The sequence below is a fragment of the Gasterosteus aculeatus genome, chromosome 1 (genome assembly GCF_964276395.1).
Source record: "Gasterosteus aculeatus chromosome 1, fGasAcu3.hap1.1, whole genome shotgun sequence".
NCBI classification, from domain to species: domain Eukaryota; kingdom Metazoa; phylum Chordata; class Actinopteri; order Perciformes; family Gasterosteidae; genus Gasterosteus; species Gasterosteus aculeatus.
The window spans coordinates 1,692,249-1,715,715 of record NC_135688.1 but is presented as its reverse complement, the minus strand read 5'-3'; the positions used below and the strand labels follow the sequence as shown (position 1 = coordinate 1,715,715).

Genomic DNA, 23,467 nt, shown 5'->3' with positions numbered 1-23,467 from the left:
TATTAAAATCAAAGTGCTTTCTCCCGTGCCTCTGTGGTGAAAGCTCCTCCGTGTGACGCCCCTCCAGGTGCAGGAGCTGGTGGAGGACATCAAGCACTCGTTGGACCTGCGGCTGCAGGACCTGGACTGGATGGACGAAGCCACCAGGGAGGCTGCCAGGGCAAAGGTTCAGGGCCCCACTCTGCTGCTACATCACAAGAAACACCGCCGTCAGATCCCATTAGTGTTTGAAAGGGGATTTAATTATTTCTTTGGGATTCCCTTTTCTCTGATTGATTGCCTCGTTAGATGGGGGCGTGTGATAGAATACATCAAGGGCTTGACATTGAGAAGTGGGGATCACCTAATCCGGATCTCTCTGTGGTGCCGATTTAGGGTCTGCACTGCAAGATATCCTTTTAATACTTTAACAATCTGAAGTTATAATCCCTTTAGAGGGCCATGCCGAATACAAAGAGCTCTGCTGTAATCCTATTACATTGAGTCTGCTTGATTAGTGTACGTGCGTGTGTGACTGGGTATTAGTTCCCATAAAAGGATGACGGGTGACGTTGGACCGGTTGTTACTCCTCCATCACTCTCCTCGTCTTCCTCTTCTTCTCTCCCAGCTGAAGCACATGATGGTGATGACGGGATACCCGGACTTCATACTCAAACCCGAGCTCATAGATAAAGAATACGGGGTGAGTCCCGAGCGTCCCGTTCCTGGTCTCTCCTCATCACACACACAGGCAGAACTCAACATCCATCCCTCCCCCTCCCTCCCTCCCTCTCTCTCTCTCTCTCTCTCTCTCTCTCTCTCTCTCTCTGCCACCTGGCTGATTGTATTGAGATGGAGCAAAATAAAAATTACACCACCCGAGGCACACAGCTGAGACTGCTCAAAATAAAAATTGCTCTGTTAAGTTCGTTGATGCGACCGGGAGGGCGACACAAAACCCTTAATAGCTTTGTGTGGGCCGGTATGAACAGATGTACATGTATATGCACATCTGTATATATATATATGAATGTGTGACCACAGATGTTCTTCCGGCTCCAGCTGTTTTCTTCCTGTAATCTCACTGACGTGACTAATCCTTCGGGGGTGATCTCGCAGTTCGACGTGGACGAGAAGACGTACTTCAAGAACATCCTCAACAGCATCAACTTCAACATCAAGCTGTCGGTCAAGAAGATCCGGGAGGAAGTGGACAAGACGGCGTGAGTGTCGCCGCTGATGTTCATTAACCGGCTGAATGTGTTGGACGCGGCTGACACGTTTCCTTTTTTTCACTTTCTCATTTGACACATTTGTTGATTCGCCTCTAAATTAAACCAACAGATAGAAAAACAAATTCGACACGCGCATCTGGAGAGAATCCATTTGATTTACTTATCTGCAGCATGCAGGCGTGCTGCGGGACACGCGCCTCCTTTATTTATTTATTTCATACACTTTTTTTTTTTTTTGTAAAGAAGTGAACCACAGCTTGATTGACAAGCTTGTTCGTCGCCCCAAAAGAGGGTGAAGCTTTCATCACTCACTCCGTCACTCCTCCCCCCCAAAAAAGCCTCCCACACCTTCAACCAACAGGTGAAGGTGTGAGAGGCTGAAAGGGCCGAGGTGATTATCAAATATTAACTTGTTTTTTGTCAAAACGGCTTTGATAACCCACTGACTGTTTTGAATGAATAATGGAGGAAAAATGTTCCATTTTTAACGCATCATGTTTCTGCTGAACACACTGGCGCCGCTCACTGGAAACCCCGTGGTAAACATCGCGTGGCTATGAACTGTGGGTATTTTCTTTGGGCAAAGTACGGGGGCTCAAATTGTCTGCGAGCGATTGTGTGTGTTTTTGGGAGTGAATCTGTGCTGTTGGTCGTGTGTTTGTTTGCTTCTGTGACCCTGTGGGTTTGATACCTGTCTCTCCAGGTGGCTCCTCCCCCCTCAGGCCCTCAACGCCTACTACCTCCCGAACAAAAACCAAATGGGTGAGTCACCGCAGTTTACACGTCCACCTGCTCATATCATATTTTGTCTCATCGCTCACTTTCTGCTCTGATTTGCCCTTCACGTGCTTAACACCCCCCTGGAGGAAAAACAAGCAGCAGCACCATTCTGAGTTTTTAACAAATCAGGCCTTGCGCTGTCTCCCCCCCCACCCCCGGTAACCCCCCCACCCCCTCCCCCCATGTCTGCCAGCTGGATTAAATCTCTCACAGAAAAATCAATGGCCTGCTAGCGAGCTGATGCTAGAGGACGCTGACTTCTACCAGCCACTCATATTCGTATTGCTCACTTCACTCTTATCTCTTTGTCACTCTTTATTTCATTTTTAGCGTCAGGTTAAAGTTTGAGGATAAAGACACAAGGAAAGAGGTTTATTTAAAAGCAGCTGACTAACAGTGGATTCCACACTGTCAAGTGTCACATCCAAACCGCCTGCGTGCATCATCGTCGTTTTAGGATTTATAATTATTGAAAAGAACATTTTCAGATGATTTGATTTGTCTATAAAAATGTGAACAAAAGAGTCAGCAGCCTTGCTAGCAGCTGTGTGAGGCTGCAGGGCTTTGTGCTAAATTACAATGCTAACATGCTAACATTTGGTTACTAGTGCTAAATGTACAAAGTTCAGCTGAAGCCAAATACCTTGTTGGACTATTGTCACACAACCGTTACTGTCAATCTGGGCTCCCAATTATAATCCTAACATTCAAAGTGTGTGTGTGGGGGGGGGGGGGGGGGGGGCGCCAGCCATTAATACACAAGAAACCATTTATATTTTTATTTTATTTTCAGAATATTTTTTTATTTTCTGTTTAAACAAATGAAAAGCTGATTTGTGGTCAGACTCTACCTGCACTCCTGCAAAGCTGCTCCAACTTGTTTGGTCAATACTGGCGACCAAAATCTGCCTCCAGAGGGGCTTTTAATCTCAGATTCTGGTATGAGTCTTCCTTGTCTTGTCCTGAATGGTATCTTTAAAGAACGAACCGTGTCCTTGTGCTCGCTCTGACAGTCAAGATTTAAAAAGTAAATTAACACTCGGTAAACATTGTTCTCCGGAGACAGTTTGACTTTTATAATCTGTGTTCTTTTTGGCACAACAATGCAGAATCTGTTCATAGAGATTAAGTTGAGGCTGATTGGATGATGCAAGTGTTCCAGATGGATCCACTGGGAAGAAAAGATCACCGCCGTTATTAAGATTCATTAGAATTTATCCCGACGGGGGAAAATGAACGTCTGTGCCAATATTTTTGCAAACCTTTCTTTGGTTTCACAGTAAGAGTGAAAATGGAGGCTTGCTGGTGGCGCTTAGATGGAACGTTTGGGCAACATTAAAGCCACCAGGAGTCATCCATGAATTTACTAAATGAACCGAAACCAGGGACTGAGACCATGAAGTCATGTTTGCAATGTTTACAGAGGGAAGAAATCAAGAGTCATTTTCTCATCATAAAGCTGCTGGACGAGGTTAACAAGTCGCTGGTAAATGGAGCCAGAAGTCGCTGCCGCGGAGGAGACGTATATGCAGCATGTTTGCTCTGTGTGCTTGAAGGAATTTGTGCAAATAGAGAGACCTCGTCCTCAACATGTGCTGCACCATCGCGGCTGTAAGGCAGCAGTGATTTCCATTTCCTCCCTAACTGTCGTCTCCCACCTAAAGGAGACCGTATCGACGCGCTGACTTTGATGGAGGAGAGAAATGACCTCTTCCTCGTTCTGTGATATTCACACGGGTCGTATCTGCATCACCTCCCTCATGTTGACCCTTTATCTCCTTTTTCCCAGTCTTTCCTGCCGGCATCCTGCAGCCGACGCTCTACAACCCGGAGTTCCCGCAGTAAGTGGCGCGCGCTTTGGTCCTACAGGGAGGCAACAGAGGTCATGGGAGGCCACGTTGGTCTCCAACGGCCCGAAGACCCAACAAGCCAATTTAACCACCCAGCAAGAGCTCAGTCCCTGGACAAGGTGCCGCTAATGGAACAGGTGTCATGGAGAGGTCGCCTCCCTAAATTTGAGTCCATCGAGTAATTTGACGGCGCAGAAAAAGTAGATGGCCTCCCCGCGTCCCGACTCGATCGCTTCCATTTACCTCAGCGAGCTCTGTGTGATGAGGAATTTGTGAAATGGAGTCACGGCGTTATTGGAGGAAACTTTAATCAGGACACAGAAGATTCCCTATTCGGGAGTTAATTTAGAAAAAGAAGCCTATTTTAATCAAGGTGTGACAGTACGGGGTCATTGTGTGGCCAAAAATATTTCTACTAAACAGTTGCTGCAGAGCCGATGTGGTATTTTGTGATGCCTGATAGATATTTAAACAAGGAGCAAGTATTTCCAAAAGTACTTTCTAAAGTAGCCCACAAAGGCCGAAATTAATTAATCATCTTTATAACAATACAAAAAACTACAGGAGGAAATGATTGCCATGAAAATCTGAATTTCATCTCAGGAATCAGGAAACATTTATAGCCAAAATATGTCAAACATACAAGGAATTTCTACTAAATAGGTCATTTTGAAGGTGCCCAATTCAAAATGAAAACCAACAACACAACTTCCACACCAACGACTTGTGATTTCTATCTCAGATTTAAGCTTTTAAACTTGAAAATACTCGACACTTCTCCCGAGCACAAAGCACGCTCTTATTTTAGTATCTCAAAATCGTACATAATTCCTCTTGTTTGACTCGAAATCCACTGACTAGAACATTTTTAACATCGGTGCGCTACAAGCATTGCATGGAAAGAGAGACGTGAAGCAGACAGTTGTCTTGCATGGATATTGAACACTCCACATGATTTCAATGCTTACCCTTCAGAATACCAAAAACTAATTGTTTTAGTGATGGATTACCTGCCACTAGTCACCAGTTTCACCGCTCTGCAACGGAAGTGGCATGAAATCCAATCAACCAGCTGCCCGGAAGATATAAAGTCATTACAGTCATCATAAGCTCCTTTTTCTGCCTGCTTTAGAAAACGGGAAATAGAAACCGATGCACTGAAGGACGAGCAGGTGAACCACTACTGTTCTTTCACACGGCCTTTGTCAACCAAAGCTACTCTGCTGCCAGCGTTCAGCATCATTCCAACAGTCGCTGCAGCTCCTGCATTCATGCTAACTCCTACTAGCACGCACACACACACACACACACACACACACACACACACCCTTTATACAACCAACACTATGGCTTCATTAGACGAGATCATCACAACTACTCGTACTACCTGCTGCCGTGCATGCTAATCAATACAAATCATATGCTAGTGTGTGTGTGTGTGTGTGTGTGTGTGTGTGTGTGTGTGTGTGTGTGTGTGTGTGTGTGTGTGGCCTTGTGATTAAAGGTACGTTGTGGGGACCGGCATTTTTCAGGGTACAAATGGGGACGAATTTCTCGTCCCTAAAAAAAAAGGAAACATTTTTAATTTTAGGGTGAAGAGACTGTTTGAAGTTAAGGAATGAGTTGCGTTCAGGCTGGAAATGAATGTAAGTCAATATAATGTCCCCAAAAGTCATGAAAACATGAGTGTGTGTGTGTGTGTGTGTGTGTGTGTGTGTGTGTTACTGCAGTAGACCCTCCAACAAACTCTCTCACTCCTCCACAAACACACACACACACACACATCCGTCTACCGCCATCACGAGTGCAATGAAGCCTCAATCAGCCGGCGAGAAGCGGCGAGTCTCCTCCTCCATCCTTCGCTCCATCTGCGTGTGTCGCACAGACAGCAGCTCTGGCCCACGGGTCAAGAAGAGGTGGAGCAAGCGGCTGATTTTTGGGGGGCGCGTGGACGTGTTGCGGCGTGCGGCACGTTTTCAGCAGCACCGCGACGCCCCCCCCCCCCCCTCACACGCACCAGATGTTTTCTAATCAGTGTGAGCACGGGAACATTTGCCATTGAGCTTTGTTTTAGTCTCTTTCTTTTTTTTCAACATAAAATCTGAGCCACATGGATCTGAAATTAGAATTCCAAGTGCAAGCTTCCATTTTAACTGGCTCGGCTCGGCGGAATTAGCAATGAGGACATCGGGACAAAACAAGAGAAGAAAGCCACCGAGCCGTTTGTGATGAGACTACGAATTAAACACACCGTCTTAATTAGTGGACTTAACTCTGGGCGTCTTCCACGCAAGTAGTGCAAACTGCTCCAACTGACTTGGCTTAGCTTAGCTTAGCTTAGCTTAGCACAGAGGGTGGTCACTTATTCTGGCCTGGCTTCGTCCAAAGGAAACAAAATCCACCTGAAAGCTTCTTTAGTGCTCGCTAATTAAAATGTTAATCAAGCGTGTTGTGCTTGTGAATTCTTTTTAAAAGTCAGTCTTGCCGTCGACCTCTGACTTTAGGTCCTGGGACGGTTCTGGTTTTCGTGTGATGACGCCTGTTTCTCCGCCCTGCCGGCAGGTCCCTGAACTATGGAGGAATCGGAGCGATCATTGGCCACGAGCTGACGCACGGATATGACGACTGGGGTACGAATGAACCACCTGTAGTCCATCACGAGGCCCATTTACACTGCCCGCTATATTTGTGGCATCTGCCCGATAAAAGACCCTTTTGAGCCACAAACTCAGACTCTTGTTTCCAGTCCAAAGCGCTGCCCTTTGATACCCAGGAGCCTTTTTATAACCCACCAGCTACCAAATACTGGGCTCAAACTGGCAGGTCTGTACCTGCTTCACTTACTGCATTTAACAAATTGGGTTTCCCGAGAGGTCATCCAGATGTTTTGCTTCCAGTGGTTTGATCCACGAGCTCTGAAGTCCGGCGTCCAGGGCCGCTTTTTTTGGACTGTGAAGGAGAGTCGTACCCTCCGTGCTAACGCTGCCCTCCTCATGTCAGTGATGCGATGCTTCATGTCCGCAGGGGGGCAGTACGACCGGCACGGCAACCTGCGGCAGTGGTGGACGGAGGAGTCCTACAGAAAGTTCCAGAAGAAGGCCGAATGCATCGTCAAGCTCTACGACAACTTCACCGTTTACAACCAGAGGGTTGGTCCTCGCGCACACGCACACGCACAAGTCATTACATGCACAGTCATTCATAGACGGGTCGGCCAATAGTTCCTAAAATGGGCAACTATTCTAAAATCGTAAGACGAGAAGCAACTTGATGCAAAAAAAAGTATATATTTCAGTCACACGGATTGAAGTACACGGACGTATGTGGAAGAGACTTCCCGTTTCCTCTCTCCGTGTTCAGGTGAACGGCCGTCTGACGCTGGGGGAGAACATAGCGGACATGGGAGGCCTCAAACTGTCGTACTACGTGAGTGACGTTCGCTGGCTTCCAGAAGCCAAACGGCGCCTCATCGTGTTGTTACCGATTGTTTAATGCCCCCCCAGGCGTACCAGAAGTGGGTGAGGGAACACGGGCCGGAGAGGCCGCTGCCGGGCCTCAAATACACGCACGAGCAGCTCGTCTTCATCGCCTTCGCACAGGTACCGGAGCGCCGCCGCCGCCGCCGCCTCTCGTCCCTTTTTGCGTGTTGAGTCCTTTTAAAGCGGCGGGCAGGCGGGAGTCATGTCAGACGGGGGCGGATCAAAACAAGAACGCCGCGGTGATGACAGAGCAGCGGCTCCAGAGACCCCCGACGCCCGCCGCCCCCCCCCCCGCTGCTCCTCGTAACTATTACGCCGCCATCATTGAAATTCAATGGTTTCATTGAGATTCACGGCTGGATGTGACAGCAGGAAAATGGAGATACATTTTTTAAAGCCATCAACTGTTTAAAGTGATGTGAAAACCACGCGCGCTACATTTAATGTATATGTAGATTTTAATGTGCATATAATGCGTTGTAGCTCGGGCCCCTTCAACGGGGTCACGAGGTAAACCGGAGAAGAAGAAGCCTCTGAATTATTCAAATACTGCTTTGATGTTGAAACAATGGATTTTAAAGTTCAGTTTGCCGATAGCTCTGAAAACACGAGCAGCGCGGAGACGGCCTCTGCGTTGGGTCACTGTTGTTTTTATTGTTTTTATTTACAGAACTGGTGCATGAAGAGAAGATCTCAGTCCATCTACCTGCAGCTGCTGACGGACAAACACGCGCCGGAGCACTACAGGTACGACCTCTCACCTCTCACCGAGCTGAACTACACTTCAACTCCGTCTGGTAAAAACAAGCAATATAAATACACATAAGAGAAAAACATGTAGTACGAAAAACACATTGTAGACATAGACTCTCTAATGACCCCCCCCCCCCCCCCCCCCATGCAGGGTCATCGGCAGCGTTTCCCAGTTCGACGAGTTTTCCCGCGTTTTCAACTGTCCCAGGAGCTCCCCGATGAACCCCGCGGACAAATGCTCCGTGTGGTGACCCCCCCCCCCCCCCAACTCCTCCTCCTCCACCTGCACCGTCACATCCGCCAGCGCCACCAGGAGGATGCAGGACGCCTCTTCTTGCCTAGGACATTATCCGTGCACTCCTTTTCAATTGGCAGAGTCTGTGCTAACCATCTGCAGCGGGGGTCACATGACCACCGGCCGTGTGCATATATTTCATTTGATTATAAATATATTTTTCTATGTTTAAATTTCCCTTCAAATCATCTATTTTTCTATTTTATCATATTTATCACGCAGATAGAATCCATGAGCTTTTTTTTCTTTGGTGACTAAGCAGCATGTTTCCCACTGTGGTTTTTAGTCCTCGGAGCTTCATTCAGTAAAACTTCAGCAGATCAGACCAGTGCCCCACTCTCCCCCTTCGCCCCCCCTCTCCCCCCTCCCCCCCTCCCTCCCCTCCATGGTTAAGAAAATGAACCGAGATCAGTACGACGTCATGCTGGAGTTGTTTTTCTTCATTTGTGTTGCGTCGCCGCGCTCGGTCGGCCTCTTGTTGCTGTGAGTGTTTGTACGTTTTCTAAAGGTTGGTCCAACTTTTCTAAGGAAAAAGAAGAAGAAGAAGAAGAAGAAGAAGAATGATTTTTTTTCTCTCAGGATTCGCAGCAGAGTTCAGCTCTTCGGCCCGGAGTACAATCACAGAGGAGATAGATTCATTAAAGACGGGACGAGCGGATCGGATGATGAGATTAAAGAACGACCCTCCGTCCATGAGGAGGTGCGACTGTGACAGACGGAGACTCACATATTTGCACACGTTGTTATTCAAAGTGAAGAAAGAAAAAAAAAAGAATACTTTTATATACACGATCCGCACAGAAAAAGAGGACTGTTTGTACGGCGGAGTGAAGCCGACGTCGTGGTTCTACACTTTGCTTCGATGATGCATGTTTCCCTCCTCAGCGTCATTACATCTGGATCAATGTACATGGAGGACATCACACACACACACACACACACACACACACACCGTCTGTCTCCTGCTGCTCTCTCTTCCCTCCCCGTTGGTCATCGTCTAATGTCTGAATAAACACGAGAGGACTCACTGTGTCGCGCCGCTTCGCTCTGTGTGAGATGCGTCTGGTGGCTGATTTGGTCGTTGTGTTGGCGGCTGTGTGACGGTGGACGTTTGGAATGTTCACGAGCCACGAGGGGGGATGTTGGGAAGAGAGATCACGGACTGTTTAGCGGGCTCAACGTTTCCGGAGATACGTTTTAAAATGTGTCACTATTAGATAAAAAAAAAGCAAGTGCAGGATTTTGATGACAGTAGACTCGGCGTAACTTTCACAGTTTGTTCTCCCTTTTAGAGTCTGTGCGTCCGGCGCCCCCTGTGGACCAACGTGGTAGCGTGCCTGATGACCACAGGTCACAGGTCACCTGACGTTGACTTTAGCTATGCGAGAGTAAAAAGAACGCCAGCGTTCATGTGAGTTGTGTCTGATAACGCATGGGTGGTGATGATGATGACGTTACAGCCTCCGAGTTTTTTTTACTATAAATGTACACGTTTACTTTTTGGCTGCTTCTGATTCAGAGGTCGTTCAGTTGGAGCTCGATCAGAGTCCACGGACACACAAACGCTCCAGTTTGCTCGTTGTCCACTTTGGCTGCATCCAAGGACTCACACACACACACACAGTTGAGTTCCCACAATGCACTTGGCAGACTCTTCCATAATCGTTGGACTAGAGCTCATATATATTGACTTATACACACATCTAATAACCTGTTGCGTCTGACGCATGTGTTTGCACACATTTCTTGTACATTCCTTATTTTAGTTATTTACTTGTATTCTTTGCAGATATTGAGTTAAATATTGTCACCTCACAATCACCTATTTCAAACGATAACAGATATTGCTTGACATGAAATAGGAGATTTAACCATTTATGATAATTATAGAACAGTGTTTTCTGACTGATGTTGCAACGTGATTCAAGATTTTGGAGGAAATTATCATTATTTTAAAAACACAACAGTACAATACACTGTAATGTTTCAATAACCAGGTGAGGATAAAGAAAGAAGGTAAAACGATGCATGAATCAAACCGCTGTGCTCCGGATATGATGTTGACCGCGTGTTGATGTAATGTTGGTTTCTGCTGCCCCCCCGTGTTGGAGGAACGTCACTGCACCGCACAGGTGCATCGACTGGTTGGAATTCATCAGCCGCTGCACACGGCTCCTCTCCGCCTCCAGCTGAGTGACGTCACGACTCACCTGGGGACCAATGGGAGGAAGGAAATTACAACACGGCGCGTCACGCGGAATCTGGATGGTTAAACCCTGCAGGTGTTTCCTCTGCCCCCCCACGCCCCCCCGCGGCCTCTCAATGGTTCGATCCAACAGTTCTTGTATTTTTACAAGAATTGATTTTAGATCTAAGAAATCTACTTTTTGACAGACGTCTGTTGAGGAATCTCAGATTTCATTAAATTATGACAGCAAGGAGAAGTCAAAAAGTGATTAAATTCCAAAATGGATAACAGACGCTGGACAAATATCAAATTTCAGTCTGAGACTTTGAAACCAATATATGTGTCAGGAAGCTGTGTGACTCTTTTAATGTCGCTTTATTTCTTTGGTCTTTGACACTCGTCTCTTATGAGTCAGTCAGAAGAGTGATGGAGACGGAGGACGCTGCTCTCACTGGTTTAAACAGGAGAAATATCATGTTTCTTGGCGTGTGTCCACTATTGAGAATTGACCTGTAATGAAATAAGACATGCATGACCAACGGCAACACAGACGCGGTTTGCAACATATGAAAATGACCAAAAATGTGAACTGCAAAGAAAAGTTGTTTTTGCTCCATATGTGAATATCTTTTAAAAGTAAAAAATCACACATTTTGTTTGAATATACATCAATATTAAATGTATTATTTGTTTAATAGGTTCTCAGGCCTAATGTGACCCTGCAGCAGTATTTAGGGAACAGACTCAGCTGATGGGAAGAAGAAGAGATAATCTAATATTTAAAGATATATGGACATGACAACATAATATTTATATTAAAGTGCTCATTTCTCTTTTTAAAGTGTCTTGAAGGAGAGTTTGAGGTAAATCTGATCACACAGCAGATTCACTGCAGATGTTTTACTGCCATTTCTCCTCATTTCCCAAACCAGTCACCTTCTGTTTGCTCAGTTTCTGCCACATTCACCGATGACACGTTTAACCCTCGAATGCCGTAATTAAAGGAAACATTCCCCCTTCTAGTCTGCAACAAGCGACGGCGTGTTTATTCCTTTCAAATGACGTTAAAGTAAGAAAGTCATGCAGTTAAAGTCGCTTTCATATTGCTCGCATGTTTATGGGGATCTATTTCAGGGACGAAGAGCCTCGTGGTTGAATCTATTTAAGAATCGTTCTGTAGAGAAGATGAAATGCGACACGTCTCTTGTTTAATGAGCGCAGTGAACAGCTGTGGAAACTACAGCATCATTTAAACACAAAACAACACGGAACCATGAATTGACCGATTGATTAAACCTCTGTCAGTTCATTAAAAATAATGAATTATTGTAATTAATTCATAAACGACCGGTTTCCCCTCGCGCCGTCATGCATTACACAAAATATATGAAAAACACGGGATTATTTGCATGTTATTATTATTAACAGCGGGTGTTCTTTTTTACTCATTTACGTGAGTTCATTGAAGTTACACGAGCGTCACGTGACGCAGCACGCCACGTGACGGAGCGGAAGGACTTCGCTTTCTGTTTCTCTGAAACGGGACCAGAGGAGACCGGGTCCGCAGCGGGACCGACGGCTTCACTTCATCGATGGGCGACAAACAGGCGACGCGCACCTGCGGCGCGTGGTGAGACTTTAAATGACACCTGAAGGCCTTTGGACGTAGTTTCCCTCATTTATTCACCTCCAACTGGGAGGCGAAGGAACTTTCACTTTCTCTATTTGCCATCTGTGGTTTTCTACCAGAGGGACACGCTGGGATCTGCACTTTGTTATTTATTTATTTGTTTGGATCATTTCTGAGTAGAGTAGAAGTTCTCGACAACTTGTTAAAAATCAGATTGTTTTATCTTTTTCTCGTGCAGAATGTTTGCAGTGAAGAAACAGAGAAATCTCTAATTGTCAATGGAGACGTTCCTCTATCACTGAATAGAGAAACTCCTTTTTCTCTTAGACCAAAAGGAATAACTTTAAAAATAATAATAATAATAAATTAGTTTCTCCTTAATTAAAGACAGAAGATGTGTGTGTGTGTGTGTGTGTGTGTGTGTGTGTGTGTGTGTGTGTGTGTGTGTGTGTGTGTGTGTCCCTCGTCCCTTCAAGCCACAAAGACGTTGCAGAGGCCAACTTCTCTCTGCACGAGACGCACTGCAGACGCTTCCTGTGTCTCTGCCCCGCCTGCGATGAGCCGGTTCCCCGAGAACAGCTGGACCGACACCAAGAGGAGCAGCACGCCGAGGTGACGCACACGCACACGCAACGCGCACACGCAACGCACACACGCACACAATGGGTTCTCTGCAGGTTCAAAGCTCTCGTTGGTTGGCAGGTGAGATGCTCCGGGTGTCACGCGAAGATGGAGCGGCGTCAGCTCGCCGATCACCAGGTGAGTCCGGGGACGCAAAGACGCCAGGTCCCGCCCCCTTTCTGCAGACCCCCCATGTGAAGATGTTCATTGGTCAACGACGACGGGAAGCTAATCCCTTTTTGATCCGGTTTGAATGTTTTGATGTTTTTGTATTTGTTGAAATGCCCCCCCCCCCATCTCCTCCCTCCCCCCCCCTCCCCTCCCTCCCCAGGCCGACGAGTGTTCGCAGCGTCTGCAGAGCTGCTGCTTCTGCGAGCTGGAGCTGCCTCTCAAACATCTGGACGAGCACCGCGTGGCCTGCGGGAGTCGCACCGAACTCTGCGCAGACTGCGGCCGCTACGTCACCCTGAGGGGCCTCCCCGACCACGCCGCCGCCGCCTGCTCCGCCTCCGCCGCCGCCACCGCCTCGGGGCCCCCCGGGGCCTGCGGCGGCGCACCACTGCCGAAGAAGAGTAAGGGGGGGGTGAAGAGACGGAGCTTTCGGCTCAAAGTGTCGCGGCGTGGATTCTCCTGAAGTAGCGCCGACGTCTGTTTTCTTTGTTGCGCAGCAGAAACGAGGAAGTGCGGCAGATGTTCGGCATCTTTTCCGGCGGAGGAGGCAGACGAACACGAGGTACGCTGGAGCACGAGACAGAAACGCGTTTCCTCGCCTCGCCCACAACCCCAGCGTCCCTTTCCATCCAGCTTCCATTGAAAACACCTTTCCGTTTGTCCCCTTCGGAAACCAGCTGGTGTGTTTCCTAGCAACGCCGCTGGACGACGAGGAGGCGGAAGAGGACGACGTCACCGCGCAGAGGGCCACCCATCGGCGGCCCAGAGCCGGCCGGGCAGCCGGCCCCGATGGGGGCGACCCGGACCTGATCGCCACCTGCCCCCAATGCCACCTGGCCCTGCCCCTCGCCACACTGCGCTGGCACCAGGTGACTCTCACGCGGGGGTCTGCTTGTTTCGAATACAAATAAAAATGATGAAAAGTTGGAGGTTTTCAGCCGTCTTCTCTTTGTGTTTTAGGTGAAGTGCCAAATCCTGAGCAACTTGAACTCGGCAAGATGGAAGACGAGCGTGTGAAGACGTGACGCCGGCTCCGTGTGTCCGTTAACCTCTAAACGAAGGAGAACATTTGGGATTTCTGTGGTTTGAATGTTCGAACCGTTAGTTAATGTGTTAATGTGTAAAAGGAGCAGTTGCTGCTAGAGTTTACCTTAAAACCAATATATGTAAAAAGCTGAAGTGCATCTGTTTAAGATGCATATAAATAAGTTTACATTTTATGCTTTCAATCTTCACTCTTTTGTCCTGTAGAATCTAATTAAACAAGTCAGTCAGTGATGTTTCTTATTTTTGATTGGGTTTTAAAATTGAAATATTTAAACCTGAACTAGAGATATCTTTAAAGGAGCAGTGGTTCGGATTTAGTGACATCTAGTGGCGACGATGCATATTGCATCAAACCCATGACCCTTAAATCCTTAAAAACCTTTAACTGGTTCAAAAGGTCTAAGATGTAATAACTATATTCAACATAAATACATATGATATATACATATATATGTGTTTATATATCATATCATAAAGCCATGACTCGTAACAGGATTGTAGATGTATTTGACGATCAAACCTCAATGTGGATAAAAGACAAAAGGGATTTTTCTTTCTAGGAACAATCACATTGTGGATATCTGAAATGCGATTGGGAAACATTTATTATCTCCAGCTGTGGAATGTTAAAACAACTGGCCTGATGCAGACGGGGGTATTCTGCATCACAAAAATGATCTTTGCATTTTTGAATGAATACGTTATTCTGAGCTCAGGAGAGAAAAATAAAACGTCTGTTCCAGTACTGCAAACTTCTGACATTAGACTTAATATTATTAATATTAATGAAAACAGAAAAGTAAACCACCCAATCAAGTGAGAATTATTTAATATTTGCATATATTCTCTTACAGTACGTTGCACTTAATTTGTATTTCAGAAAATGTTATTAGTAGAAAACATTCAACGGAAAATGACAAATTGGACAATAACTGATTCCAGCCAGCCAGTAACATTAACATTCAACTGAAAGTTTACAACAGCAATATTTATGATCAAGAGGAACGGGAAGATTTCTGATAAATAATCTGGTGTTTTTTCCGTGTTGGAGCCACAATAAAGCTACAATCATTTCAAAAGGCACTTGCTGAATTCATGTTGTTCTCTGAAAGATGCTTATTTATATTCCTTTAGTTTACACTTTAAATAAACCTTTAAACATCAATTAACAACAAACTTAAATGGAATGAATGATGTATTTGTTCAAAATAACAATAATCCTCTCCAAAAGTAACAGTCGAATCCTCTCCTCCTCCTAAAGCAGCAGTGTGAATATTCTAAAAGAACAGCAGAGAAGAAAGTTTGTCCAGCCGTAATATTCATTCGTTAATATCCTGCAACGGTCGACTTCAAAAAGAAAACGCTGGTGGGCTGAAAGTCTGCAAACGCAGCGCAAGAAAGAGCCGTAACTTTCCTCCGAACAGCAGACGCCGTGAGACGGTTTGACGCGTTGAAGCTTCCAGGGGACATTAAGATGTCGATCGGCTGCACATCAACGGGCCAAAGAGCTTCAGCTCGGTTCCCTTTTTCCTGTGTGATATTTGCAATATTCAAAGTTGAGAAACGACTGATCGCACGGAGCAGAAGCCTCGACGCGATCGAGCTTTTACCTCCAACTCCTCTGTAAACAAACGCACATCTGGAGTCGCGCATTGGTTAGAGAACAGATGTTTTGAAGCTTGAGGTCGGCATTTTATGCGTCGCCATGTTGTTGTTGTTTTTTTTTTTACCATGTGTGGACCGCGGAGGGGTCAGAGACCTGTCAATCACAGTAAGCCCCGCCCTAAAGCACACCCTGCTCTATGGTCTATTGAACATAGCAAATGAACATCAGGGTAAATAATAACTCGTCCCTTACTGAGGCTTCAGTCCGGGACACAAAGCTGCAACTCGCTCCATGTGGGATTCTTTTATCATTTAAATAATTAAATAATTAGAGTTTCCATTGTACTGAGAAACACGTGTCACTCAGTTGATGAAGGATCGCTCGTTCCCACAGAACCTTCAGACTCCACATTTGTAAGAAATCAGCCCAACAGCAGCAGCAACAAGCAGCGCTTCCTGATAGGAAAACACAGTATTTAAACGCCTCGGACCACCAGAACCCAAATACATCGCTTCCATCGAACAGGTTCTAGAGGTCGTCTCTGAACACGGCGAGCTCCAGGGCGCCAATCTTCTCGTGGAAAAAACCCTCCTCGTTGGCGACCTTTGACTCGTGGACCTACGAGACGCCAACGACAGCAGAAATGCAAGCGTTTAATTTTCTAATTATTGTGTGTTTACACAAAACTATGACTATAAGAAAGTTAAATAGAATCATATTTTTATTAAAACATAAATAATTTTCAAGCATATAGATTTTTTGGGGACTGACCGGTTGACATTATTACGAGCGTACCTTGAACGCCTCACTGACTCCGATGATGCTCTGCAGAGTGTGACTGTAATAACACAGCACACACTCGGCGCCACGCACGGGGATTTCCTCTTTACTTACGTACACCTGCACACACACACACACACACACACACACACACACACACACACGCACACGCACACGCACACACTTCTGATTACTAATTTTTTTCCTACACCAGAATCTTATTTTCTGAATCGATGAACGTGTACCAACCTCTATGACTTCTTCGTTGGAGGCCACCTGGTCGTCGCTGACCCACGTGTAGGTGATGTAGTCCGACACACTGCTGAAGCCGACCTAAACACACACACACACACACACACACTTAAAGCCACCCCACGGAGACGCGGCATTGGAGCGGTGAATGCGCGCCGTGGTATCTTGTGACCTTGTAGAGTCCGATCCAGTCCCAGGCGCTGGAGGGGAAGGGCTGCAGGGGCCGGTAGAGGACCATGGCGTCCATGTCGGCGCTCCAGTCGCCCTCCGGCTGCAGACTCACCAGAGGAGCTTCGTATTTCTTCCTCAGCTGCACAGGGGTTACGGCACGGAATGTGAGGATAACTTGTGTTATTACAGCTGGAACTGGTTGTTAATAGACTACTTTAATGCTTTTGTGAATAAGTATTAAATATATATATTTAATATCCTGTAAACGAATCCCGGGTTCAACATAAATCTTAGTGAGGAAACAAAGCTCCTCACCTCCAGCGTGAAGATGCCGATGACGGGCTTGTGGTCGCTGTTGACGTACTCCATGTAGCTGGTGTACATGTCCTGCCTGATCCTCAGCGGGTACTCCTCCTCCTCCTCCTCCTGCTCCTCCTCGGCGCTCCAAACCTTCTCCTCACCTGGCCCGTCGGAGGGCGGGGCCTCGTTTCGGAGGCGCCACAGAATCCGGTCGGTCCAGGCGGGTTTCCGCTTCTTTCCGCTGGTCAGAGACGACGAGGGGAAAGAGAGCGAGGGGGGCGGGGCTTAGTCTCTATAGCACCATGCTGTGAGGCGCGCGGCCGGGGGGGAGAGTGGGACGGGGGGAGTTAGGAGGGAGGAAAGAGGTTGGGTGACATTCACCCGCGTCACTATTTTTGTGGTTGTGACTCTTTCGTTTAATATCGTCTCTGCGCTGCGACTGAATGTTGTAACATCGTGCGAGCTGCTCTCACACTGCAGGTCTGTAAAACACTTGATCTTTGTTTAGCTAATGCGAAGAATCCAACACACGCATTGAATCATCGCTCAAACATCTATTTGAACGCTTTTGTTCACTATGAACGAGCTCTTAAATCTGGACGATGTCATCAGAAATAAAAAGGTTAATGCAGATTTAAATGAAACCTGTAGGTTTTTGTAAGTGTATTTGATGTGTCTTTGGTGGTTACGGTTCACTTGAGATGATTCTCCATGTGTATTATCTCCAGCAGTTCCTTTACGAGGGGGAACTGTTATTTAGTCTCTCTTCAAAGCCGCAGACAGGGTGTGTTTTAGGAGGCATCTACTGGAGGAAAAACTCCTCAGTAATCTTACACAAGAGCATCTTCATTAAGACTTTGATAGGTTGTTAAGACTTAATGTGACACATTCCAAAAACAAGGTTTCCACTGGAAGCAACGCGTTAGCAGCAGCCCGCGTGCACATGCTGAGATGCAGTTACAGCCAATTAGAAGAGCGGCGGCGCAAAAACAATAAAGAGGATGTGTTTCGAACCCTTACGTAAAGCCAAACCAAGTCCTGTAGAGCCTGAGAGGTGAAAAGGCATCTTAAACATGAGACAGTTTGGGGTTTGGTGTCACAATATTATCCAGGAAGTCACTGGAATGACGTCACGTTACACAGAATCAGATATTACAACAATAAAACAACCTTAACTAAGTAACTAAAGTTACCTGCTGTCATAGGTGTCGGAGTTTGGGTCAAACTTGTAGGTGGGGGGGAAGTCCAAAGGCCCTTCCTCAAACTGCTGGAGGATCTGCTCGCTCTTCTTCATCATGGTGAGCTGAGAACAAACATCAGGTCACACATCTGCGTGGCGTTTGGCCGGCGGGCGGAGCAGCTGATCGGTCACCTGGTCTTTGCTCCACAGGAGGTCGTAGGTCCGATCCTTGATGCACGAGCGGACAAAGTGCATCCCGTGGTCCTGGATTCTGAAGTTGAGATCTCCGAACCAGAACGTCAGACTGGGTCGAGATAATATAAACGTAGAATTAAATCAAAAACATTCCGTCCCCCCGTCTCCAAAGGTTGCCAACTGACCGGTGGTCGTCGATCTTTGGGGCCTTTTGGCGGTGGAACGTCTGCGTGTCCACGATGTACTCGAGCTCGTCCACTCTCTGCGAGGCGAAGTCCATGTGAGCCGCCAGGTGGCAGTTGAGGAAACACAGCATGTGGCCGTAGACGGACAGGCGCGCCGACACGCCGCCTTTGTTGCCCTGGGAGACGAGCGGTAAGCGCGTGAGAGAGAGAGAGAGGGTGAAAGCGTGCGTGTGCATGCATGTATGTTTGCGTGTGCGTGGGTGTGCTGCTCACCCAGTAGCCGAAGACGCCGGTGCGCGTGTAGGTGGTCTGGATGTCTCTGATGAACGGGACGTGCTTCAGTTTGGAGAAGACGAGCAGCAGCAGACCCTGCATCCTGATGGACGTCAACTGAAAGACACACACACACACACACGACTCAACAAACACACACTGGAAGTGAAAAAAACGACTGCTGAGGATTCGCCAGCAGAGCCGCGTGTGAGGTGTTCTGGGAGGATTGGTACCTTGACGTATCGCCGTGGCGACAATGTTTCCATGAGCTTTTTACTCCACGGATCATCGAACACGCTGTCGGACACAAACCTCAGCGGCCGGGAGGAAACCTCCTGCAGGCTGTCCCACACACACGGGGTGTCATGGTACATAGAGACAAAAAGGTGTAACAAATATTTAATTAGATTAAAAAATATTGTATTGATTTTGTTTAATTTTCTATAATAATAATATTTTTTAAGTGAACATGTTAAACTAAAAATAATTAATAAAAGAACTCATTCTGATTCTATATTTGCATCGCTCTGCTTCAGGTCGGCTGGATTAAGAACTCAGCACCAGTCAAACGAATGGACACATTTTCTTATTCAATGAGAAAATGCGTCCAACTTGTATGATGAGACTAACCAGTAGCCGCGTCGATTTGATTAAAGATATTTCATCTATATTGGTTGTATATGTGAGAGATTCTAAGGGAACTACTACTGTAAATTGTACGAGGAACCATCTCAACCGGAGTATTATGAAAATGTTCATTTTTCATGTTAATGAGCTTATGTTTACAAACGGTGTCCCCAAAGAGACAGGAGCAGATGCCGAAAACCATTTTTAAACTGGGCTCCACGCAGTAAGCTGAATGCACACACACACACACACACACACACACATATATATACCATACCCAAACAGTCCCTTTGCGCTCGCCACACCACCTACCCGATGACGTAGAGGTCGGGCCTCTTTGGGGAGTTCAGATGGAGAAGCAGCGTGAAGTCCTCCGGAGGATCAGACGTTGCCACGTTCCAGGTGACCATGTGCAGCCTTCAGCAGACCGAGAAGCATTAAAACAAGAAGTCATTCCAGTCCAATATGCACATTCCTCCCATGAGAGGTGGATGTTCAGAGCTGAACAAGCTTGCGCGAGACACTGTACCGTGAAAATATACATGACGAACTGAACTGTACTTCAGGGAGAAAATCAAAGAGCTTCATTCAGTTGGGAAAACGCGGAGCGGAGCGCGTGAATCGAGCAGCTACAGTAAAGTCGCTGTGCAACGACCACGAGCAGCTCAGACCCTCGAGGCCCAAACAACGCGCAACATTCATACGCGGCTCAACCGTTCACGCTACGACGGGGAAAGTGTCTGACAGAAATCCAAAAAGGTCAAAGATCCACTGGAGTAAAGAACAGCGTCCTGCCCAGAGGAGGACGACTCTCCACCTGAAGCTGCTCTTCCTCGGCCTGCCGGCTGTCTTCCCGCAGGCGAGGAAGGCGACGTCCAGAGTCTTCAGTATCTTCTCGTGCAGCTCGTTCCGGAGGTCCAAGTCGTCCACGCAGGTCATCAGCTGGTTGAGGCGATGGCGCAGCGTCAGCTTGCTGCCCGTCGACTGTGTGCCGTCGCTGCAGACGCTGTCGGAGCGGACGCGTCGCACGCCCGCCAACAGCCGACTGATTTCATCCATTCTGGCTCAGAGCGCTAAAAACCGGCGAGGAGAGCTTTGTGAATCCAATTAAGTATTTTTGATCGCGAATGAAAATAGAAATCAAATGAGCCGCATGCCGAATGTTTGGGTTGTTTCTGAAGAATGAAACCACTGAAATGAGGAGGGTCTCGATTCAAGGACTGGGGGGGGATTGGACTGTGTGTGATTTTTGTGCACTAAAAATACGCATAATCTCATTGTAAGATGTCTCAACATAAAGCCCCTTAGAGAAGTTAGGAAACCAGCTGAACAAAAGCATTCTTTCCCTTTTTGGGGAAACACATTGTTGTTTTTCCCCCCATTAAATCCGCATTAGTTGCGTTCTGTTGGGAAACCTAATCCAGCAGCCACGACGCGACGTCTGACTTGTAGACGGGCCAAAAAAACGAACCGCCTTAACTCTTACAACACTTCCAACCCCGGGGGAGACGGACAGCTGAGCTCCTGGTCGCACACCGGAGACGAGCTTGTGGCTGTTTGTTCAACACTTCTTCTATCGCATGTTTTTACAGCCGTGGGCTGCAGGCCGACTCCGAGGCCGCAGACAGAGTGCAGCATTTTAAACTAATTTCATTTCTTTTAGACAAAATTGAAAAAATGTCTAATTGAGCCGGTTCTCGCATTCATGAGTGGATTCAGCAGCACACACGCACTTTACTCGCACGTGACACAACTTTTATGACCATTTTACGGCACACGGATGCAATAATTAAGTGTTCACCGTATGTGTAACAGCTACACACACACACACACACCTTTACACAAGGCTTATCACACTTATAAACGCTCACATTTCGACAGGTTTACACAATAACTTGATCATGGAGCATTTCTATTATCGGGGCAATCTGGAATATCACCACGAGTCACTATGATGGTAGAGAAGAGAAAAAATAGAGCCTGATATAAAAGATCAAAGAACAAGAACCTTTTTTTAGTTTTCGTTTATTCATGCAGGGAAACCTAATCATTTATGATCACCGCATTTAACATTTCTGGTTTGAAAAATCAAACCAGAAATCTCATCTTATCAATCAACCCGGAAATAAATACCTGGTGTCCCTCCACATTATCAAGACGCACGTAAACACGTAATGTGTGACACGGTGATGATCGTGCAGTGATTTCCCTGTAAAATGTCGACGAGGTTCGTCACATTAAACTCGATGTTCTGTAAATCATTTGAGGAAAGTCGCACCTGAAGCTCATTTCCTCGCAGCTTCCCTTCTGCTCCTCCGTCATCTCCTCGCCGGCAGATGCAGAGACGAAAGACGTCTGAATAAAGCAGAACAACGCTAATGAATCCAACAATAAAGCACCGCTACTAAGCTAACGATGCTAACGGGGGCAGCTTGATTACAACGTATGTTCAATTGAGTGAACTTTGCTATTAGTTAACGTTAGATCGGTAATGAAAACGTAAGATAGTAAAAATACAGCACAGCTAACTGCACATAGCTAACAAGCATTACGCCCCCTTTCTGTCTCGATGTTGGCATTTAACGTTAAGTTACGTCATTGTTATAACGTAAGATAAAGCTATCATTAGCTAAAATGCACAGCTAACATTAGCTAAACAAACTGTTTTTAATTTAGCCCGTAACACTCGAGCCACTTGTGTGAGGCACGGTTATAATAATAGTACACTATCGTTACCTGATGTGCTTTGGTGAAACTTGTTTTCGTTGTTAATATCACGGTTTACTAGCGAAAAACATACAGTACGTTAACAGTAAACAGGCAGCAGCCTCTCGAAAGTACAGTTGTTGTTGTTGTTGTTCCCGCCCCTTGTCCGTAAAACAGTTTATCTGCCTTCAAAATAAAAGACTACCGGAAATGAACAGTCAACTCTGTTAAGAATTCCTCATCGAATGTATTGTGTATTGCACAACATCTGCCGGCTATCTTAGCCAACTTACCTTATTATTTAGAATACGGTTAAGTGATTGACGTTATATTGTATAGTCGGTGTATTACAAAAGATTCCAGATATGTCATTGCTTTTATTCTGAAGGATAGGTGGTGATGGAAAACGAACATGCGTTTAAGCGTCTAATATTGACTCCTTGATTGACTAAAAAATATTTTAAATATATTTTATTTATTCATTGTCTAAAAAAATCGGGGATAAATTGACGTTTTATTTTGTATTTTCGGTTTCCTTGAATGGAAAGTTAACTTTTTAATTAAACGTCTGAAATAAGCTTTAAGATGTATTATCTTATAATATAAAAAACCTCAGTAGATATTCTTTGAACTTTTCAGGCACCCAAGTTGGCTGTTGCTAAATAAGACTAAAAACTAAAAGATAATCTCACTGAACAAAATACGTAAATGTAACGTTTATCCTGAGATGATACAAAAAACACATCATACCTGCGCCAGTGACGTATCTGGCAAAGAGTATTTCATTACTGTGTTAGTGTATTAAAATGTGTTCATGAAGTACAAAATAGTATTTACCTGAATTGGTTGTTTATCAGTGTTAATAAAATAAATTCCAATGAGAAAAAAAAACCCACAAAGGACGTTGTTACCTTTTATCTTCTTTTTTTTTTTTTTTTTTTTAGACACTGGTCATTTCTTACGTCAGTGCATCAAACAATAGATGAGATCTTTTCCAGTCTGTTCAACAACAGTTGAATGAGGTGTTTGCACACTAAACTTTTATCCAGCTGAAGAATGTACAAATATCCCAAAGTATGGAGCAAATACAAAATACTTTGTACCATCATCATACAACTCATAACATTATAATCCAGGTTTTTCTCATTCAACGCGAGACCACA

The 23,467-nt window shown here is 46.0% G+C and overlaps 3 protein-coding genes across 7 annotated transcripts in view; 2 read left to right on the top strand and 1 right to left on the bottom strand.

Annotated features, from left to right (window-relative positions):
* ecel1 (endothelin converting enzyme-like 1) overlaps positions 1 to 9,396 on the top strand; it is a 28,334-nt gene extending 18,938 nt beyond the window's left edge. For 2 of the 3 annotated variants that reach the window (XM_078106808.1, XM_078106805.1), the window contains 11 exons: positions 68 to 166; positions 609 to 683; positions 1,025 to 1,203; positions 1,919 to 1,977; positions 3,785 to 3,836; positions 6,408 to 6,475; positions 6,870 to 6,994; positions 7,206 to 7,271; positions 7,349 to 7,444; positions 7,995 to 8,071; positions 8,229 to 9,396. In XM_078106808.1, coding sequence (XP_077962934.1) covers positions 68 to 166; positions 609 to 683; positions 1,025 to 1,203; positions 1,919 to 1,977; positions 3,785 to 3,836; positions 6,408 to 6,475; positions 6,870 to 6,994; positions 7,206 to 7,271; positions 7,349 to 7,444; positions 7,995 to 8,071; positions 8,229 to 8,328 — 996 coding nt within the window. In that variant the 3' untranslated portion in view covers positions 8,329 to 9,396. The remainder of the gene's footprint in view (positions 1 to 67; positions 167 to 608; positions 684 to 1,024; positions 1,204 to 1,918; positions 1,978 to 3,784; positions 3,837 to 6,407; positions 6,476 to 6,869; positions 6,995 to 7,205; positions 7,272 to 7,348; positions 7,445 to 7,994; positions 8,072 to 8,228) is intronic. The other variant, XM_078106809.1, reaches the window with a different exon arrangement.
* A 2,581-nt stretch (positions 9,397 to 11,977) lies between these two features.
* xaf1 (XIAP associated factor 1) lies at positions 11,978 to 15,170 on the top strand. 2 transcript variants are annotated; one of them, XM_078106821.1, is made up of 7 exons: positions 11,978 to 12,190; positions 12,667 to 12,802; positions 12,893 to 12,949; positions 13,143 to 13,383; positions 13,483 to 13,544; positions 13,660 to 13,851; positions 13,943 to 15,170. In XM_078106821.1, the coding sequence occupies exons 1-7, from the start codon at positions 12,153 to 12,155 to the stop codon at positions 13,997 to 13,999; spliced, it is 783 nt and encodes a 260-aa protein (XP_077962947.1). In that variant the 5' UTR covers positions 11,978 to 12,152; the 3' UTR covers positions 14,000 to 15,170. The 2 variants fall into 2 exon arrangements, with proteins under 2 accessions (XP_077962947.1, XP_040036752.2); XM_040180818.2 differs by having other exon boundaries at positions 13,480 to 13,544.
* inpp5ka (inositol polyphosphate-5-phosphatase Ka) lies at positions 14,842 to 22,482 on the bottom strand. Of its 2 annotated transcripts, XM_040180796.2 has the most exons (14): positions 22,335 to 22,482; positions 21,877 to 21,953; positions 19,911 to 20,015; positions 19,205 to 19,313; positions 18,972 to 19,088; positions 18,699 to 18,874; positions 18,511 to 18,622; positions 18,332 to 18,441; positions 18,159 to 18,185; positions 17,154 to 17,379; positions 16,840 to 16,977; positions 16,665 to 16,748; positions 16,431 to 16,535; positions 14,842 to 16,253 (listed from the first exon to the last, which is right to left on the bottom strand). In XM_040180796.2, the coding sequence occupies exons 2-14, from the start codon at positions 21,918 to 21,920 to the stop codon at positions 16,164 to 16,166; spliced, it is 1,443 nt and encodes a 480-aa protein (XP_040036730.2). In that variant the 5' UTR covers positions 21,921 to 21,953; positions 22,335 to 22,482; the 3' UTR covers positions 14,842 to 16,163. The 2 variants fall into 2 exon arrangements, with proteins under 2 accessions (XP_040036730.2, XP_040036740.2); XM_040180806.2 differs by lacking the exon at positions 18,159 to 18,185 and having other exon boundaries at positions 22,335 to 22,475.
* Between the last annotated feature and the right edge of the window lie 985 nt (positions 22,483 to 23,467).

Coding starts and splice junctions, on each gene's coding strand:
- inpp5ka (XM_040180796.2), bottom strand. CDS start 21,920: ATGACGGAGGAGCAGAAGGGAAGCTGCGAGGAAATGAGCTTCAG. Junction 18,442..18,510: donor TCCTGTGGAGCAAAGACCAG/GTGACCGATCAG, acceptor GTTTGTTCTCAG/CTCACCATGATGAAGAAGAG. Junction 16,536..16,664: donor CCAACGAAGAAGTCATAGAG/GTTGGTACACGT, acceptor GTGTGTGTGCAG/GTGTACGTAAGTAAAGAGGA.
- xaf1 (XM_040180818.2), top strand. CDS start 12,153: ATGGGCGACAAACAGGCGACGCGCACCTGCGGCGCGTG. Junction 12,191..12,666: donor ACGCGCACCTGCGGCGCGTG/GTGAGACTTTAA, acceptor CGTCCCTTCAAG/CCACAAAGACGTTGCAGAGG. Junction 13,545..13,659: donor AGGAGGCAGACGAACACGAG/GTACGCTGGAGC, acceptor TTCGGAAACCAG/CTGGTGTGTTTCCTAGCAAC.